The sequence below is a fragment of the Rhinopithecus roxellana genome, chromosome 21 (genome assembly GCF_007565055.1).
Source record: "Rhinopithecus roxellana isolate Shanxi Qingling chromosome 21, ASM756505v1, whole genome shotgun sequence".
NCBI classification, from domain to species: Eukaryota; Metazoa; Chordata; class Mammalia; order Primates; family Cercopithecidae; genus Rhinopithecus; species Rhinopithecus roxellana.
Window position 1 is genome coordinate 49,305,978 of NC_044569.1, and position 20,272 is coordinate 49,326,249.

At 48.5% G+C, this 20,272-nt stretch overlaps 1 protein-coding gene across 9 annotated transcripts in view; it reads right to left on the bottom strand.

The window, feature by feature from the left end:
- CTIF (cap binding complex dependent translation initiation factor) overlaps positions 1-20,272 on the bottom strand; it is a 394,322-nt gene that overhangs the window by 272,248 nt on the left and 101,802 nt on the right. For all 9 annotated transcript variants that reach the window (XM_030925884.1, XM_030925883.1, XM_010385880.2 and 6 more), the window contains one exon: positions 15,468-15,539. In XM_030925884.1, coding sequence (XP_030781744.1) covers positions 15,468-15,539 — 72 coding nt within the window. The remainder of the gene's footprint in view (positions 1-15,467; positions 15,540-20,272) is intronic.

Below are 20,272 nucleotides of genomic sequence, written 5' to 3' on the forward strand. Positions count from 1 at the left end.
CTAAGTCTCTTTGTAGGTCTCTAAAGACTTGCTTTATGAATCTGGGTGCTCCTGTATGAGGGGCAGATATATTTAGGATAGTTAGCGCTTCTTGTTGAATTGATCTCTTTACCATTATGTAGTGGCTTTCTTTGTCTCTTTTGATCTTTGTTGGTTTAAAGTCTGTTTTATCAGAGACTAGGATTGCAGCCCCTGCTTTTTTTTTTTTTTTTTTTTTTTTTTTTTTTTTTTTTTTTTTGCTTTCCATTTGCTTGGTAGATCTTCCTCCATCCCTTTATTTTGAGCCTATGTGTGTCGCTGCATGTGAGATGGGTCTCCTGAACACAGCACACTGATGGGTCTTGATGTTGGGTCTTGACTCTTTATCCATTTTGCCAGTCTGTGTCTTTTAAATGGGGCATTTAGCTCATCTACATTTAAGATTAATATTGTTATGTGTGAATTTGATTCTGTCATTATGATGTTAGCTGGTTATTTTGCCCATTAGTTGATGCAGTTTCTTCCTAGCATTCATGGTCTTTGGCATGTTTTTGCATTTGGCATATTTTTGCAGTGGCTGGTACTGGTTGTTCCTTTCCATGTTTAGTGCTTCCTTCAGGAGCTCCTGCAAGGCAGGCCTGGTGGTGACAGAATCTCTCAGCATTTGCTTGTCTGTGAAGGATTTTATTTCTCCTTCACTTATGAAGCTTAGTTTGGCTGGATATGAAAATCTCAGTTGAAAATTCTTTTTTTTTTTTTTTTTTTTTAATTCTTTTCCTTAAGGATATTGAATATTGGCCCCCACTCTCTTCTGGCTTGCAGAGTTTCTGCTGAGGGATCTACCGTTAGTCTTATGGGCTTCCCTTTGTGAGTAACCCGACCTTTCTCTCTGGCTGCCCTTAACATTTTTTCCTTCATTTCAACCTTGGTGAATCTGACAATTATGTGTCTTGGGGTTGCTATTCTCGAGGAGTATCTTTGTGATGTTCTCTGTATTTCCTGAATTTGAATGGTGGCCTGCCTTGCTAGGTTGGGGAAGTTATCCTGGGTAATATCCTGAAGAGTGTTTTCCAGCTTGGTTCCATTCTCCCTTTCACTTTCAGGTGCACCAATCAAACATAGATTTGGTATTTTCACATAGTCCCATATTTCTTGAAGTCTTTGTTCATTTCTTTTTATCTTTTTTCCCTAAACTTCTCTTCTCACTTTATTTCATTAATTTGATCTTCAATCATTGATACCCTTTCTTCTACTTGATTAAATCTGCTATTAAAGCTTGTGTATGCATCAGTAGTTCTCATGCCATGGTTTTCAGCTCCATCAGGTCATTTAAGGTCTTCTCTACACTGTTTATTCTAGTTAGCCATTCATCTAATCATTTTTCAAGGTTTTTAGCTTCCTTATGATGGGTTTGAACATCCTCCTTTAGCTAGGAGAAGTTTGTTATTACCGACCTTTGGAAGTCTACTTCTGTCAGCTCATCAAAGTCATTCTCCATCCAGCTTTGTTCTGTTGCTGGCGAGGAGCTGCAATCCTCTGGAGGAGAAGAGGTGCTCTGGTTTTTAGATTTTTCAGCTTTTCTGCTCTGGTTTCTCTACATCTTTGAGGTTTTATCTACCTTTAGTCTTTGATGTTGGTGACCTACAAATGTGGTTTTGGTGTGGATGTTCTTTTTGTTGATGTTGATACTATTCCTTTCTGTGTGTTAGTTTTCCTTCTAACAGTCAGGTCCCACAGCTGCAGGTTTGTTGGAGTTTGCTGGAGGTCCATTCCAGATCCTGTTTGCCTGGGTATCACTAGCAGAGGCTGCCAAACAGCAAATATTTCAGAAGAGCAAATACTGCTGCCTGATCCTTTCTCTGGAAGCTGCGTCCCAGAGGGGCACCCGCCTGTATGAGGTGTCAGTTGGCCCCTACTGGGAGGTGTCTCCCAGTTAGGCTACACAAGGATCAGGGACCCACTTGAGGAGGCAGTCTGTCCGTTCTCCGAGCTCAAACACCATGCTGGGAGAACCACTGTTCTCTTCAGAGCTGTCAGACAGGAACGTTTAAACCTGCAGAAGTTTCTGCTGCCTTTTGTTCAGCTATGCCCTGCCCCCAGAAGTGGAGTCTACAGAGGCAACAGGCCTTGCTGAGCTGTGGTTGGCTCTGCCAAGTTCGAGCTTCCCCAGCTGCTCTGTTTACCTACTCGAGCCTCAGCAATAGCGGACGCCCCTCCCCCTCCAGGCTGCTGCCTCGCAGGTCAGTGTCAGACTGCTGCACTAACAGTGAGCAAGGGTCTGTGGGCATGGGACCTGCCGAGCCAGGCACGGGATATAATCTCCTGGTGTGCTGTTTGCTAAGACTGTTGGAAAAGTGCAGTATTTGGGTGGGAGTGTCCTGTTTTTCCAGGTACCATCTGTCACGGCTTCGCTTGGCTAGGAAAGGGAGATCCCCCAACCCCTTGTGCTTCCCCGGGTGAGGTAACGCCCCGCCCTGTTTCGGCTCACCCTCCGTGGGCTGCATCCACTGTTCAACCAGTCCCAATGAGATGAACCAGGTACCTCAGTTGGAAACACAGAAATCACCCGTCTTCTGCGTTGATCATGCTGGGAGCTGCAGACCACAGCTGTTCCTATTTGGCCGTCTTGGAGCAGGTCCATGAGCAATTTTTGTATTTTTAGTAAAGACAAGGTTTCACCATGTTGGCCAGGCTGGTCTCGAACTTGAACTCCTGACCTCAGGTGATCCACCCGCCTCAGCCTCCCAAAGTGCTGGGATTACAGGCATGAGCCACCACGCCTGGCCTCACTCTGAGGACCAGGTCCAAAAAGTTTCTCTACTGGTCCCATGACTACATAGACTACATTGGCAATTCTACATTGGAATATATGAGAGACACCATGAGGCCTTTTACATTACATGGAATGTTCCTGGACCAGAGGACCCCAGACTCATCTCCTGGGCCAAAACAGAGGCTTCCTGTGGGCCAGATCTGAAACTCCTCTCAGACGCAAACTAAATCACACTTTGAGAATGGCTGGATCTGCTCAGAGAGAAACTAAGGGGGAAAGCACAAGGGGAGGTGGTAGGGGGCAGAACCCAAAGAGAAACAGGCCTATCTTGGCAACTGTGTGTGTGTGTGTGCGTGCATGCGCACACGTGTGTGTATGTGTGTGTGTTCAGGACCAAGGACAGCTCCCCAGATGCAGCTGGGAAAGGGGGAGTAGACCCCCCAATGGGTCTTTGAAGCAGGAGAACAGCAGGGCAGAGCCCAGCAGAGATAGCTTTCTGGGTGGCACTAAAGCTGAGTTTGGGAGGGAAAGGCCATTCCTTTCATGCTAGGACATCTGAGTCTGTCTGTCCATCCTGTCTTTTCCCCCGTGCTCCATTTGTCTTTGAATTAAGACCCAAAGGCCAGAGAGGGATAGGAGACAACGATAATGCCTGTGGTCGAGTATATTTCTCCTAGGCCAACACTCTGCCCACTCTCAGCTAATTAGGGTTGTGATTTAGGTTTTAAATGGGCCATGGTATTTGAGCCTGTCCTGGACAGGGCCACACCAGAGGCCATTTCTGGCTGGCTGCCTGTCCAACACCCACTGAAATAATGGGATCCTCCTCAACTGTCCCCAGCTCCTGCCAGGGAAAGGCTTCCAGGAGATGGGGGAAATCAACACTCCCCATTCCAACACCATCCCATCCTCAAAGTCTGCCTCACAAGGAGGCCTTCTTTGAACTCCCTAGGCCCCAAAGATCTGTCCTTTTCTGCCAGTACCAGGCTCAGAACTAAAGAAGGTCATGACAGGAGAGGGCTGAGAGATCATCTGGTCTGGGCAGTGACCTAGGAGTCCTGCAGAGATGTTCTAAGAGCCATGAGGTGGGCAGTTGGGGGAGAAAGCAGGCAGGACTCCTCCCCTTGCCCCCCCTAAAATGGTTCTATCCCTTTCCTGTTTCTGTGTGGAATCTCCATGTAAGGTTCTGAGGAAACAAAAATACTTTTTACAAATTACTTTTTGTATTTTTATATTACACTTTTTATACTTTTTACAAATTATACTTTTTACTTTTAGATGGTTGTAGATTCATATATACTTCTAAAAAGTAATACAAAGAGACCCCTTGTGCCCTATATGCAGTTTCCCTCCATGAGGAAATTATAGTTCAATGCCACAATGTAACTTGTCTCTTCATCCTCTTAATAGGATCCTTCCCAGAGCAAAAGTTTAATTATGATGAAGTTCAATTTAGCATCTCCGGGTATCAACACTGATACAGTGGAGACACAGAACACTATCACCATCACAAGGCTGCCCCTTACAGCCACGTCCACTTTCCTCCTGCCCCTACCCCTTCCGTCATCCTGGCAACCACAAACCTCTTCCCCGTTTCTATTACTTTGCCCTCTCAAGAATGTTATATAAACGGAATTGCAGAGTATGGGACTTCGGAGGACTGGCTTTTTGAAAATCACTCAGCATGATTTCCGGAGACTCCTCCAGGCTGCTGCATCATCACTCGTTCATTCCTTGTCATTGCTTAGTGTTTAACCATTCACCTGCTGAAGATCACCTGAGCTGCTTCCAGGTTTCTGCCTATTGTGAACAAAGCTGCTATAAACAGTTGAGTACAAGTTTTTGTGTGAACGTAAGTTTTCATTTCTCTAGGATAAACACCCAGGAGTGCAATTGCTCAATCAAATCATATAGTACCTGCAGGTTTTGGGTTTTTTTTTTTTTTGAAATTGCCAAACTGTTTTCCAGAATGGCTATACCATTCTACATCCCCACTATAACTGTAGGAGTGATCCAGTTTCTCTGCATTCTCACCAGCATTGGCACTGTCATTTCATTTTTCTTTTCTTTTTTCTTTTTATTTATTTATTTTTTTTGAGACAGGGTCTCACTCTGTTACCCAGGCTGGAGTACAGTGGTGTGATCACAGCTCACCACAACCTCCACCTCCCAGGCTCAAGTGATCCTCTTACCTCAGCCTTCTTAGTAGCTGGGACCACAGGTGTGTGCCACTATGCCTAGCTAATGTTTGTATTTTTTGTTGAGATGGTGTTTCACCACGTTGCCCAGGCTGGTCTCGAACTGGCCTTAGGTGATCCACCTGCCTGGGCCTCCCAAAATGTTGAGATTACAGGCATGTGCCACTGCTCTTGGCTGTCACTTTTTTTTTTTTTTAATGCTGCCAAATTGAAGTGGACATTGTCACCTAAAAAAAAATTATTTTAACCATTCTGATTGGAGTGTAGTGATGTCTTGTTGGGGTTTTAATTTGTGTCTCCATCATGGCTAATGATGTTGCATACCTTTTTGTGTGCTTATCTGCCATCTGTACATCACCTTCAGGGAAAAATGTCTTCAGCGAAAAATGTCACTTTACTTTGTCCATTTTCTAATTGGATTGTTTTTTAATGATGAGTTTTGAGAGTTCTTTATATATTCTAAATACAAGTCCTTTGTCAGATATGTTTTGCAAATATTTTCTCCCTCCCTGTAACTTGTCTCTTCATGCTCTTAATAGGGTCCTTCCTAGAGCAAAAGTTTAATGATGATAAAGTCCAGTTTAGCATCTCAGTGTTGACATCCATTGATTGTTTATTTCAGTCAGTTTGTTTGTGGTATGACAAATGATTTTTAATTGAAACCAAGACATTTTCATGTTAGTTCATGAGACAGTCATATTTAAACCTTCTGCTTCAACTGTGTTTCGTGGTACCACTCTGGCAGAGGAAAAGGGAAGGGGATAGCTTCATTATTGCCAGGCAGAAGTGGAAGTCCAGGTTGCCCACTCAACCTCCTCTGATGCCCCAGGGGTGCTCGCTGTCACTGCCGGATGGAGGTGGGAGTTCCAGATCCCCATGTGGTCCCCTCTGACACTGCAGTGGGGCTGGCCTCATCACCCCTGGGCATCTATGCAGTCTGACTCACTCTTTCTGATACCACCCCAGCAGGAAGGAAAGGGACACCTCGATACTGCCCAGTGGGGGTGCAAGTCAGGTTCCTGCTGCCTCCAGTGACACCATGGGGCGTGGGTAGGAGCCTTCTCACCAGTTGGGGATGAAAGTCACAGCTCCCCACTGGCCTTCTCTGACACTACTCTGGTAGGGGATTGGAGCCCCTCCTCTAGCCCAGCAGGGGTGGAATCTGAGCTCCCACTCGGTCTTGGCTGGGATGGATGGGGGTGGGGATGTTTTCTGTGGTGTTTGGCTGGGGTAGAGCAGTTACTGTCAAAAAGTTTTCTGTTGGACTGGGGGCCGTGGCTCATGCCTGTAATCCCAGCACGTTGGGAGGCTGAGGCAGGTGGATCATGAGGTCAGGAGTTTGAGACCAGTATGGCCAACATGGTGAAACCCGGTCTCTACTAAAAATACAAAAATTAGCTGGGTGTGGTGCGTGCCTGTAATCCCAGCTACTTGGGAGGCTGAGGCAGGAGAATCGCTTTAACCTGGAGGTGGAGTTTGCAGTGAGCCGAGATTGCGCCACTGCACTCCAGCCTAGGCGACACGGTGAGACTCCATCTCAAAAAAAAAAAAAAAAAGTTTTCTGTCTTGCTGGGTCTTTTCCTATAATTTTCCTTCTTTTCTATCCTAAATTTTTCTATCTTTTCTTAGTTTGTTTCCTGCAAAGCGCAACTTTTTATTTTTTTTTTGCCTGTGTCCATTAGCATTTCCTAGTGCCAAGTGTGGGACACATGAGGCAAAAAGAAAACAAGCTTCTCACTGTGTCATTCCTCAGGTCCTGGGCACCCTAGCGGGTCTGCCTTCTTCCCTCCACCTCTCCGAGTCTTCTTATGTTCATTTTATACAGAATATCTTGGGTTTTTAGTTGTATTTAGCAGAAGAAATATGGACAAGAACATCTATTGCATTTTCCAGAAGCAGAAGTTTAGGTCAATATTTTTAACAAGACATTTTAATGGCCTTACATCTAGTTCACCTCCTCCTTTTATAGAGCAGAAACTGAGGCTGCAGTGAGATAATGTATCTTATCCATGATCCAATAGTAAGTTTGGATTCAATAGTATGTTGGAAGCACAGTCCAGGCTGAAAACACATCTCCTAAACCCAGGTGCCATGCTGCTTCCATGACAGCATGGCGGTTCCCCCTTTGCCTGTATGTCTCACCTCTCCTGCTAGAATGCAAGGCCCTGTGCAGACACCAGGCTACTCCTCCCCGTATTCACATGCTGCCATCTCCTCCAGAATGGCTTATTTCCCTAAGCAGATTCTAGCTTCCCTGATTGCAGAGACCAGGCCATGTGGCTCAGAATGTATACAGCAAGCACCCAATGCATGGCTCCTGATGGTTCTCCCTATAGGAGCCAGTTGTCAGCATTGTTTAGTAAGTGTGGCATCCTGTTCCTCCAAGTGAGCTGGAGCCAGAAGGCACTTCGAAGATAGGGACAGATGGCATTTTCTGAAAGACAGACACACACACTGGTGAGCACAGAGGTTGTGCCATGTTTGGTTCTGGGAGGAATGTTAAGGGGAATCACAGCACATACTTCTAGTGCTCCTGGGCATGTGACCCAGGCCCGAAGGACCATCGTGTCATGTCCCAGACATCTTCACACTGCAGCTTGAGTGTCTGTCCTCTCCACTCTACCCTCCATTCAAACAGTCACCATGGCTACGTTCCTCACCATGCCAGTGCCCAGTGCCCAGCCTGGAGTACAGCAGCCCTCAGTGATGACTGGCTGATTGGAGCTGATCAACAGGTGAAAGAACAAACAGATAAACAAAGGAATGACCCAACCACAGCAAAGGCAATTTCTAATGCAGGAATGAGGATATTTAGCTCAAAAAAGACTTGCCATGCTAGGCTGCTGAGGAAAGTCAGTAGGCAAAATACACAAGCAAAATAGTTAAAAAACAAAAACCATCAGCTGGAGCAATGAGAAGGGGGCTTGCAGCTGAATCAAAGAATGATCTTTTTTATTAATTGAGCTGCCTAACTGTGCTGAGATGCCTTCTGAAGCAGTGAGCTCCCTGCTACTGGAAATACCTTATGGTGGGGAGTTGGATCAGGTGACCTCTGAGCTTCCTACCACCTGAGAACCCATGATGTCTTCAGAATTCAGTGGAGGCCTTAAACTCCAGTGCAAGGGAGTTTGTTGGGGCTCAGAAAACAATATCCCAAAATGAAGGCCTCAGCAGCAGCCTCAGAAGCAAAAGTCTTTCTCTGACTTTCTGCCCTCCTGCCTCTCACTCTCAGTCTCACTCTTCAGTCTCACTCTCCCCTGAAGCTAGCCATAGAAGTTAGACTCCCTCTTCTCCTCCATAAGAAACCACAGCTTCTTTCTCCCAAAGTCAGCCATGAAACCTAACGACAGAGCTCTAATTCTCCATCTGCCTTTCTTTGTGAAAACTGGCCATAAATACATTATCTGATCTGCTTTGTTTGATTATAGGTTATGCCACCCATTCCTGAGAGGGTCCTGCCCCAACTCAGAAGGAAGGAATGCTGCACAGAGAGGCCAAGAAGAGTCGAGACAGACAGGCCTTGCTCTGTTTCCCCATTTTGTCTATTAGCATGAGATCATGCCCTTTTGGTACAATCCCATTTCTACAACTGTCCATACTTTGTTTAACTTAACCATAAAAATAGACAATTTCCCCTGTATCTTTGGGTCTTCATTCTGCAGCCTCCCATGTATACATGTTAAATAAATATGTCTGCCTTTTCTCTTATTAATCTGCCTTTTGCAAGTTGATTTTTCAGCAAATCTTCAGAGATCCAGGGATTACCCTAGGCCCCCACAAGTTTAATCCTTGAGTTCCATCAAGGATTTGATGTGGTGAAGAAGATGAGGGAAAGAAAAGGTCAGCCCCAGCCTCTGGGAAGCTTCTACTAGAGATAGGGCATGTGACATCATTCTAGCCAGTCACCAAATAGTTCTGGTTCCCCCTATTCCAGGCACAGAGTAGCACTGTACTTCTTAATGTGCTTATGGTTGGATGAGGCCACATGACCTGTTCTGGGCAACAAGCTCGGAGTGGAAGTGACAAGTGTTGTAGCTAGGCTGGAGCCCTGAACTGCCAATGCACGATCCTCCAGAGCTCCTTTTTCTCTGTCATGACAACTGGTTAAAATGGAACTGTACCACCAAGCTGTGCCCTGGTTATTTAATGTTACTGAGATTTGGGGTTGTTTGTTACTGCAGCATTACCTAGGCTATCCTGACTGATACAGGGGAACAGACTTTGCCTGTATGGAACACCAGAGAAAGATACAAGATAAAAAGTTCAAGGCACACAACAGGGGCTGGGTTGGACAGAGCTTCTAACATCTGAACCCACACACAGACCCCTCTGCATTCACCATTCTCAGCCCCCTACTTGAGTAACACCCAATACGATCCATCTCCTCTAGCTGTGCTGCCTTCTATTGCCCTAACATTCCAACACTGTGCCCTATTCAACCTCTGATAACATCATGTCTTCTCTCTTCATCTTCTTCTCTCTTCCCTTCCATCTAGTCAAACATCCTACCCATTCTCAAAGGCATAGGTCAGGCCTCATGTCCTGCAAGACACCTCCCTACCCACAGAGACCAACTGGACCACTCTTTGGAATCACCGCAGTTCTTGTGGCCAGGATGACATCTCTTTGGGGCTCTTATGTGTATGTTGTCATCTTGTTCTGTGTAAACTAGTTTTTACCCTAAAACTGGCAGTGATCCAGAAGCTCCCACTCATACGCATCTGCTGGGCTCACAGCAGGAGCTCAATAAATATGAACCAAACAGACAGCAGCACATGAACCTGGTATTTCTTACATATCCAAGGAAGTGCTAAAAAATGTAGGCACTTTTACTAAGATATTGTTTGCACTAATGATTTTTTTAAATTAGCACAGAACAAAATCCTATAGTTACTGAAGGGTAGCAAGTTGACTGGCAGAAAACTCCTTCCACCTTTTTCTGGGGCCAGAGGTAATCAGTATATTTGAAGGTCTCCTCCACCTACCATCTGGTACCCCCTGGGTCAGAGTCAATGTTGGTGCCCAAATAGCTGGCTTGAAGGTTGGCACAGGTATCAGGGGATGGGGAACAGTGGAGAAGTTAGGAAGACCCAGACCTGCTGTGGCAGCGATTTGGATCCAGCTGGGCATTTCATGGAGTTACAGAATGCAAACAGAGATTTCTGGAGAGACTCTAAGAAGTCTGTGTCGGCCGGGCGCGGTGGCTCAAGCCTGTAATCCCAGCACTTTGGGAGGCCGAGACGGGCGGATCACGAGGTCAGGAGATCGAGACCATCCTGGCTAACACGGTGAAACCCCGTCTCTACTAAAAATACAAAAACTAGCCGGGCAAGGTGGCGAGCGCCTGTAGTCCCAGCTACTTGGGAGGCTGAGGCAGGAGAATGGGGTGAACCCGGGAGGCGGAGCTTGCAGTGAGCTGAGATCCGGCCACTGCACTCCAGCCTGGGCGACAGAGCGAGACTCCGCCTCAAAAAAAAAAAAAAAAAAAAAAAAAAAAAAAAAAAGAAGAAGTCTGTGTCATTGTTTTGCAGAAGAGGTGCTTGGAGCCAGTGTCACTCGTGGGTCAACACCTAGTTCTCCTGGCCCTTGGGACAAGGCTCTTTGACTCTCTTTATGCTTCAGTTTGCTACAGGGCATCAGGCTGAAACAAGAGAGTGCCCTTCACTTATTCCAGGGAATGTTGGGATCATAGGCCCTCAGCCAAGACTCAAAGTAATCATTTGTGACACACCCCCATCTTTCCCAGGGCTTCATGTGAACCTGCCTGATAAGGAGTTGTGCTCATCAGGTTCCTAGCAAAGATTTCATCACCTTGTTCAACAGCCAACACAGTGGGCCAAGTCCTTCCATCAAAGGAAGTCCTTCCCAAGGTCTAATCAGAGGCTCTGCTGTTGTGGCACATATTAATTTCCTGTCCTTGGCACACCCGTGAAGATGGAAAACAGCTGCTCACTCCTTACCCCATACAACCTTTCCTATGCCTTTGGTTTCTTTCCTGAATTCTAAATCTCATGCCAGCACCTTGAAAAGCCTTCTGAATGTACTGCTGCTGCAGTCTCTCATTTCAACAATCCCTACACATTTCCCCTATTACAATGAAAAGCTGGAAATTTCTGACACCCTAACTAAATGACTAGGTGATGGACGGGTCTTTTGGGAAGAGGATGCCAGGATGTCAGGCAATCCCAAATACAGCTGAATCCCAGTTGCCGGCAGCTGGTTGGCCTCTTCTGAACTATCTGTAGCCCTTTTTTTGCTCTACACTCTATGGGCTCTCTTCCTCCGTCGTGGGACCCAGTCTCCTCTAGGTTGCCCCCACTTTCTGCCTCTGAAAGGGTTCAGAAAAAGCAAGGTTTTCTTATTGACATTAGCTAAAATAACAAACAGGATGAGGCTGGAAGCCTGCTAGGGATGAATCAATCATCCCAGTGTATGACTAATCTGCAAATGGGGCCGCATCTGGGCCCTGGTGCAGGGCATGGTCTGTGGCCCACCACCCAGAGGTTGTTTGGCAGAATGCAAGAGCTCCGCATCTTCCTGCCAACCTTACTTTTGACATGTGCAGCCAACGTGGTCAGTCAAGAGGAGCACCAGAGCAGCCAGCCACCCCATCTCCATGTAGCCTCAGTTTCTCCCTGAAACTAATTGTCCCCATGGGTAAAAATGAGTTAGCAGTGCTCTCCCATCATCGTGATGGCCCCAGAAAGCTCATCAAAGTTGGTGTGACGGAGGAAAAGGGCCCACTAGGGAATGACTGCATGGACTGAGCCTGGGCCAACTCAGTGCAGTCTCAGGCATTACTATTGAGTGTCCACTGAGTACAAGGCCCTAGGCCAGAAGTGGTTGAGGAAGTAGAGCCAGCCCCGACTCCCGTCTTAGGCTTGACCAGCTGGCTGAAGCACAGGCAGGTGTGCGTGGAACAGCTTGGCAGCAGCATGAGTCGGTGTGAGGGTGTCTAACTGAGCGTGTGGGTGCACCGAGGAGCCAGCCGGGGTGCTCATGGGTGGTGTCCCTGAGAGCTGGTCCTGTATTCTTGCCTCTGGTGGGCCAGGCTGAAGGGAGCCTTGAAGGATGAAGCAAATAGCAGCATCCCATCACAGCAGCAAAAGCACCCTTCAGTGGGCAGCTGCCTGGGTCCTTCTCCATCAGAGAGCCCCTGCACGACAGGGGTGACAAGGACACTGCCACAGGCCAGCTACGTGGGGCTTTCCTTGGGGTGCGGTCACTCAAAGGATGCTGCCCAGGTTTGATCCCTCCAGTAGGGGGCATCAGGAGATGGCTGCTTCATGGGCAGAAATCAGAGGTTCCTGGGAAGGAAACTCAGGTGGGTGTCCCCACAGGCAGATGCATGGACGTGGGTATGAGCCACCATGGGCCACGTGGCCAAGGGCAACACTCTAGAGAGGGCAGAGAAGTGAGAAGCAAGGAGCTGGCCCCCACACTGTTGGGCTACCATACCAGCCCTGAACGCCCATCCAGGCTGGTGGCAAGAGAAAAATAAAGGTTCTTCTTGTTTATGCCACGCTGTTGTTTGTACCTAATAAATTCATTCTCTGGTGTCTAAAACTAAAGTCTGTCATCCCTGAACCAAGGTGTTGCCGACCATGGGAGACCTCATGTAAATTCAGGCCCACAGATTCTCCTGCCTCCCCGTGCAGTACCCAGGTCTGAACCTTGGCCATCTATCCAGGAGATGCAGCTACCCCTCACCTCCTCTGTGCACCTGCCCAGATTTCTGAACTCCAGGCCACCCCCTGGGCCCCATCTCGTGTCCTGCAGGGGGCATTTGTTTTACACCTGTGTCTTGTCCTTCTCACTTAGTAGTGCTGCCCTTGAAGGCAGGTCCCTGGCTTCAAGCCCATCTGGAGCTTAGCACCAGGCCCCTGCAAACACTCCTGGTTGACAAATCTCTAAGAAATCCCTCCTGAAAGACCCTCTCCAATCTTCAGAGGTTTCCTTGGCTGTAAGCCAAGGAAACACAACACAGGTGGTGCATCCCACGCCAGACTCAGGCAAACCCAGCATTCTGACTGAGCCTTCCCTTCTGTCCCAGCTGGCTCTCCAGGCATGGACGTTGCAGACTCTGCACCTAAGACCAACACAGCACCAGGCACACATGGCTGTGGCAGGAGGTGTCCCTCAGTGGCCCAGCCCCTCTTCCACTTCTTGGAAGTAGACATCTCTCTGTCTTCCCTCTGAGACGATCAGGCGGCCACCGCAGGTCAGAGGTGATGGGAATGCCAGTGCTCCTGTGGCCTGTAGGAGGTCCCTCCCACAAAACCTTGCCTCTGGGCATGTCAGGTGATTAGGTGGGGTTCTATGCAGAGACCCTGCTGTCCACCCTCCTTGGGCTCCTCCCCTCCACCCTCCTTGGGCACCTCCCCTATAATGAACCTATGTCTCAGTTTCACCTGCCAAGAAAGGATTTAATATGAACTTTTCACAACTTCACTTTTAAGTTGAGCTATATTTCATTTTGTCAAACACTGCCTACCCTGAGTCAACTGCTCAGCTGCTTCCTGAAGGTGGGATTGGGGTGAGCCTTGTGGTGTCAGGGTGCCTGGGGCAGGGACAAGCCCACACCTAACCCCACCCCACAAGCCCCCAGCCCTGCTCCATGGGCCCATATAATCTGGTGAACCCCCACACAACCTCCTGCAGGTGGGGAAGGCAGACCCAAGAGGACAGCTGGGTGTGGGAGGTGAGGCAGATGAGGGGAGAAAATGGGGAGAACCCTTCCTCGCCCCCTGGAGACTCTATCAGGAGTGATGTGGAGGAGGGGACCAGAAGGGAAAGGCAACAGACATGCCCCCAAAAAGATGGTAAAAGGGAGAGGAAAAAGGACCCTTCATTGGAAGATTCCAGAACCAGACACCTGCTGACCAAATAACAGAGAGCTCTCAGGGACAAACCTCTTATTCCCCATCCAAGAGCTTCAAGCCCTCCCTGAAAGTCTCTGCCTGGTGCTTGAGTCCCCAAATCCAAGTTCACAACTGCTGCTGAAGAGTGAGGGGAATCTCCATTTAGGAGACCCTAGAATAATTGGCAGGAGCAAGCCAGTGCCCCTGAGGAGCAGGGCCTAGACCAAAAGCTAGGGGGTCAGGGAGTATAACACAGGGTCCCAGGCAGGGAGACAGCAGAGACAAAGGCACCCCCTAGAAGGTCACCTTCTGCAGTTGGGCAAGATAGCAGTGCCGTACGGGGTGGAGGGCAGACAAGTGGCACGTCTGGGGGACTCAGTTTCCTCATCTGCAAATGGCACGGAGATGTTAGAAGGACCCTCAGAGGCCATCGAGGTTCCTTCTGGGTTTTATGTGAGGAAGCTGAGACCCAAGGGGGAAGAGTTTGCCACCAAGTTTGTGGCAGAACAAAAATAAGACTCCAGGTCTCCCATCACCCCTAACCCCCGGGGCTCTTATTATGGCCTCCTTCTCAAGAAACAATTGAACACACAAGCAAATCTTGTCATGTGAAAGAACCATCCTGGGCAGCCATCCCCCCACACCATGGGGCAGCCACGCCCTGCAGCCTAAGAAAGATCTAGAACCGAGGCCACTGACCAGCTTCCCTTGGCACAGAATAGAGGAGTTGGGTGAATCTGCCAGGGGACCGAAGCTGAACATGATTAAGTGGATCGAAACTGAACATGAGCAAGTAGGCCCGGGGCAACCCATGACTGCAGCGGCTCTGAAACCGGGCATGGCCCCTCGCAGGAGCCTGCAGGGGCTCTGTCCGCTTTCTGGACAGGCACAGTCTGAGGCTGAACTTGGGATGGGGACACATGGTTTTTTCAGCCTCTAATCCCACAGGCTCCTGCAGGCAGGGATGAGGTATCAGTGAGAACAGCTGGACCACCAGAGGGTGTGGAGAAGGGCCTGGGGGTCACCAGGGCAGCTCTCAAAGAGCAGCTGCCCCCCTTCCCTCCCAGCCACGCAACCCACCCACGAGCCTCTCAGGACCTCACAGCAAGCAGCAGGGAAAAAGGTGGCAGGCTCCGGCGGGGTCCCAGGACTGTTGGTTGGCTGGGGACATGGACAAGTCTCTGACAGCTCCCCCACAGGCTGCCCCTCCCAGGCCTTCTGCAGATCTGGAGCAGAAGTGACACCCAAAGCACTCGCCAGCATCAAAATGCTGAGTCCCATTGTTTGTGGGGCCACAATGTCGGTGCCTGAACCCTCAGTGCAGTCATTTGACTGCCGTGTAATATTCCACTGTAAGGATGGATCCCAAGGCACCTCTTCATTCTCCTCAGCAAACATCTGGGCTGCTTCCAGATGTGTGTTAGTATATAAAATGCAGTCACTAAAAAAGAAATCTCATCAATCGATGAGTTTGGGGGAGTGCCTGTGGGCAGGGAGTTAGGGAGGGCTTTCCAGGGGACAGATGCACCCTCCCCTCTCCCACCTCTCTGCACTCTCCATGTCACAACCCCTCAGGAGCCATTGTGGGCTGGCCCAGGAACCCAGGCAGACAAGATATAGGATACCCCCAGACAGAGCGCAGAGCTGTTTCCCTACCTGCTGTGGGGGGGCTCGCCCTCGGGAGAAGGAACAGCTGCTGTCCAGCGGTTCGCTGCAGTCCGCTGTCCACTGCAGAGCAGAAAGGAGCAATCAGTGATGGCAGGACAGCCAGGCCCATGCTCACTCTGCCAGGCTGCAGGAGTTGTGCCCTGGTGTTCCCCATTAGCATGAGTGTGGAATCCTAGTTGGTCATTCAACCCAAATCTTTCTCAACCACCAGACCCAATTTGGCATCCTCAAGCTTCACATCAAGATGAAGCTTTGGCATCTGCTTGAGGGGGAGGCAAACTCACTTCCCTTCACCTGAGCCCAGCACAGTGACAAAGACTGGCTACATCCCAAAGTCAGCCAGACATGACAAAATTTATTCTGAGTTTGGTACCACCAGCACCACGTTTGACCGCCTGACCTGGCTTCAGCCACACTAGCCCTCTATTACATCAAGGGTGTGGCCAGAGCTGGCAGTGAGGCAGGTATGTGTGGGTCTTCCTAGAAGCCTAGCTCCAAAAGATGATGGGTTTGGCACCAGGAAAGAGCCCAACCTGGCCATCAGAAGCGTGGCTCAGACAAGCCCTGCCACTCACATCCCCTGAGAACTCAGAGGGCTGCTGTATCCCAAAGTGTGGTCTGACAACCATCTGCATGAAAGTCCCCAGAGTCTGCAACATAGAGGTCCCTGGGCCCCAGCCTTTACCCACTGAATTAGACTCTGTGAGGCCAGGGCCAGAGGATCAGTGTTTTGACGAGCCCCCCAAGGGATGCATTGGGAGTTTGGGAGCCACAGAAATCCATGTGATCTCTCAGGCTTCATTTTGTCATCTATAAAATGGGGAGAGCCATGCTGGGTGACCGGCTGGGAGGCTGGGATGAAGGACCTTTGTGAGCTATAAAAACACTGTATAGAAACAATACAGTAGCAGTCATATAGCTCTTCCTGTCAAATGCTATCTAGGTATACGGCAGTGTTTTTACTATTGTATTAAACATTAGCTAGCCTCTGGAGCTGAAGTTGTTGAATACTGATCTTAACCTACACCCTGCATGATACATAAAGAGCAGAGGAGGGCCCGGCAGCTCACACTTGTAATTCAGCACTTTGGGAGGTCAAGGCAGGAGATCACTTGAGCCCAGGAGTTTGAGAACAGCCTGGGCAACATAGAGACACCTTGTCTCTACTAAAACAAAAACAAAAACAAAAACTAGCCAGCTATGGTGGCATGCACCTGTTGTCCTAGCTTCTTGGGAAGCTGAGGCTGGAGGATTGCTTAAGCCCAGGAGTTTAAGGTCATAGTGAGCTGTGATTGTGCCAATGCACAATGCTCTTGGGTAACAGAGCGAGCCTCAAAAAAAAAAAAGAAAAAAAAGAAAAAGAGAAAAAGAAAAAAAAGAAGGAAAGAGCAGAGGGAAGCCCAGTCTCTGTATGTATGAGGACATGGTCAAAGCTGTGAGTGTGTGCCAATGCATTCCTGGCTTTCTAAAACCTTGGCTGGACATGCCCTCCTGAGCATGGCTCAAGGGTATGACCTTTGTCCAGGATGAATGTTATTATTACAATGTTGTCGACATGGGCTGGGTGGAAGTGTGCCCTAGGGCAGCACTATCCAACTGAAACAAAATGAGAGTCACACGCAGAAACCACAGGCAGAATTTTAAGTTTTCTAGTAGCCAGATTTTAAAAAGAAACAGGTAAAATTAAATGAAATAATATTTTTTATTTAATCTAATACATCAAAATATTATCACTTCAACAGGTAATCAATATAAAAAGTTGTCAATGAGATATTTTACATTCTTCTTTCCACAGTGTTTCAGAAATCTACTTAGAGCACACCTCAGTTTGAATGAACAACATTTCAAGGGCTCCAAGAGCCACATGTGGCCTGTGGCTACCATAAGGGACAGCGAAGCCCTAGAGAAGTGGCAACGGTGTCAGAGGCACTCCTCGCCCATTCCCTTTCTTTGAGCCTCAGATCGAGAGTTGGTACTAGCTACCTGAGGTTGCCATTCTCTGGGCTGTGTAGCTTCTCAGGTAGAAGTAATCAATTCTTTGGATTAAATTCCCTCTGCTTGGATCATTGCAGTCTCAAAGTATTTCCCCTAAGATACTTATTAATCATGGCTGGCGGTGGGGAGAGAAAAATGAGAAACCATCAGATGCCACTTTAGCCAAGTGATCAAGGTTAATATCACCAGTAACAAAACATATCTGCATCATGGACTCCCCAGTGTGGTGTGTCGAGACGGGCACATCACTTCTGGGGTATTCTTGACAAAAATGCACCCTCTCGACATTATCATGAGAAAACATCACACCACCCAAATTGATGAGCTTTCTACAGAAGCATTGACCAGAACTCTTCAAAAGTGTCAAGGTTGTAAAAGAAAAGAAAAGAAGACAAAGTATCAGATTAGAAGGGAATGAGATGTGGCAATTATATGCAAATTTGGATCCTGGAACAGAAAAAGGACATTTATGGAACAACTGGTGAAATCTGAATAAAGCTTCTAGCTAAGAGCATTGTACCAATGTTAATTTCTTTCTTCTGATAATGGTTCTATAGTTACGTAAGGTTCATATTACGGCAAGCTGAGGGACAAGTGTTTGGGAACACCCTGTTCCATCCTGCACCTTGGCTATAAGTCTAAAATAGTTCCAAAACAAAAACTAATATATATGTATTTATACATACGTCAAATACATGCATACACAACTAGAAGTATATATGTACATTTATTTATTTATTTATTGAGATGGAGGCTCATTCTGTTGCCCAGGCTGGAGTGCAGTGCTGCAATCTCAGTTCACTGCAACCTCCACCTCCCAGGTTCAAGCGATTCTCCTGCCTCAGCCTCCTGAGTAGCTGGGATTACAGGCATGTGCCACCATGCCCAGCTAATTGTAGTATTTTTAATAGAGACGGGGTTTCACCATGTTGGCCAGGCTGGTTTCAAACTCCTGACCTCAGGTGATCCACCCACCTTGGCCTCCCACAGTGCTGGGATTACAGGCATGAGCCACCATGTCCGGCCCACATTTTTAGAATAATGTATACAGATATACATAAACATGTATGTATATGTACATACATACATATGTGTAACGTTTAAAGTATTGTAACTATAATCCCTCTGCTTTATATACTGAAGTAGTTTCTGCTTCCCTGGTTGGAGCCTGGCTGACAGGTGGGGGACATTCAAGGCACACAGTGTCCACTGGCTGGGGGGAACACGAGGCCATGCTTGCACTCCTCATCCCATCCTAGGTGATCTCTCACAAAAAGACTTCTCCCCTTCCAGGCATCCTGAACATTTCAACCCCAGCTGTGTAGTGCTGGTGTGATATTCCACAGCACGGTGACTCACAGGAGACACACCTCCTCTGGGGTCAGCATGGGCCCTGGCAGGATGGGGCCTCCTGATGGGCATGCGCAGAACAGACCCTGAGGCTTTGTGCACATCCATATACAACCCTGCCCTCCTTGGTGAGCTTCCAAGCTCCAACGAGGCTGCTCTGCCTTGTCCAAGGCCATCCTTAACTGTACAGTTGCCAACCAAAAGCCACTACCTGAGAGCCTTCTGTGTGGGGCCCTGAACACAGAGTGTCCCCACACAGGAGAGGTCAGATGACATGTCAAATAATAGCAATGAGAGGGCGGTGGGGATGGTGTGGCTGAGATGAAGACTGTGCTCTCGGCAGGGGCTGTAAGGGAGGGAAAGCAGGCAACCCAGGGTGCCCAGAGAACAGTGAGGTGCCCAAGAGAGGCAACAGGCTCAGTAGAACATGGCCTGCTTAGGGCAGACAGCGGCTGTCAGGCTAGAGAACTCAGAGACACTTCCTCCATATGGAGGGGTCGAATTTCTATTACAGGGAGGCTGAACTGGCCTGGGGGAAGTGGGGCAGGAGGTCCCACACAGGGGTTCATTTGCAGTGGTGGTAGAGATGGAAATGAAGCAGTGGATCTCAGAGTGTGGAACAGATGAGCAGCAGGCCAAGTGGGTGATCTGTGCACAGGAAAGCCAGCAAGACAGTGGAGTCCATAGAGGCCCATTCCAGAGACCCGGCAAAACTGGAGACAGGCACAGCCCCCGGCAGGAGGAGGGACTGTGGCCCTGCGTGTGACTGTGTAAATGGGGAGCAGTGAAGTGTGAATGATCACACTGAGCACAGCAAGCTCTACCCGTTGGGCTTGTGGGGCTCCATCTCAAACCCCAGCCCAGCAGTAGCCCCAGGGCAGCCTGTCCAGGGCTGCTCCCTGAATTTCCTCCATCAGAGACACCTTCTTCCCTGGCCCTAAAGGCCCTCAGGGAGCCCTCCCTTCCCTGTTCTGAAGCTCCTCCCCATCCCTGCTGGGATTCTGCTCTCAACACCGGCTTCTTCTGTGGCAGGCACCGCCACCTCCTGCCTCCCATTTACCTACTCTGAGACACCGCCTAGAAAATTTCCAGAAATTGACCTCCCCAGAACCTGTCCTGATCTGCAGGAGATGAGTCAAGAATGAAGAAGAGCCCTGCCTCTCCAGACCCGCTCCTCAGTCCGGACCAGGGCTTGAAATCCCACACATTTCCCCTTCAAGGTAAACAGGCTTACAGCTTTGAACCTCCTGAACCTGCAAGTCCTCTTGGGGACAAAGGTGGTATCTTACTTGAAAAGGTCATCAAACAGAAAGGCGGGAAATGTGGGAAGTTTGCTAGATATGGGAACGATGAACATCAAATTCACAAGAGTGGTTTAAAGGCCTCAACCACAGCTATTATAATTCATGTCTTAATTTAAAAACCTGGAACAAACATGACACAGGGTT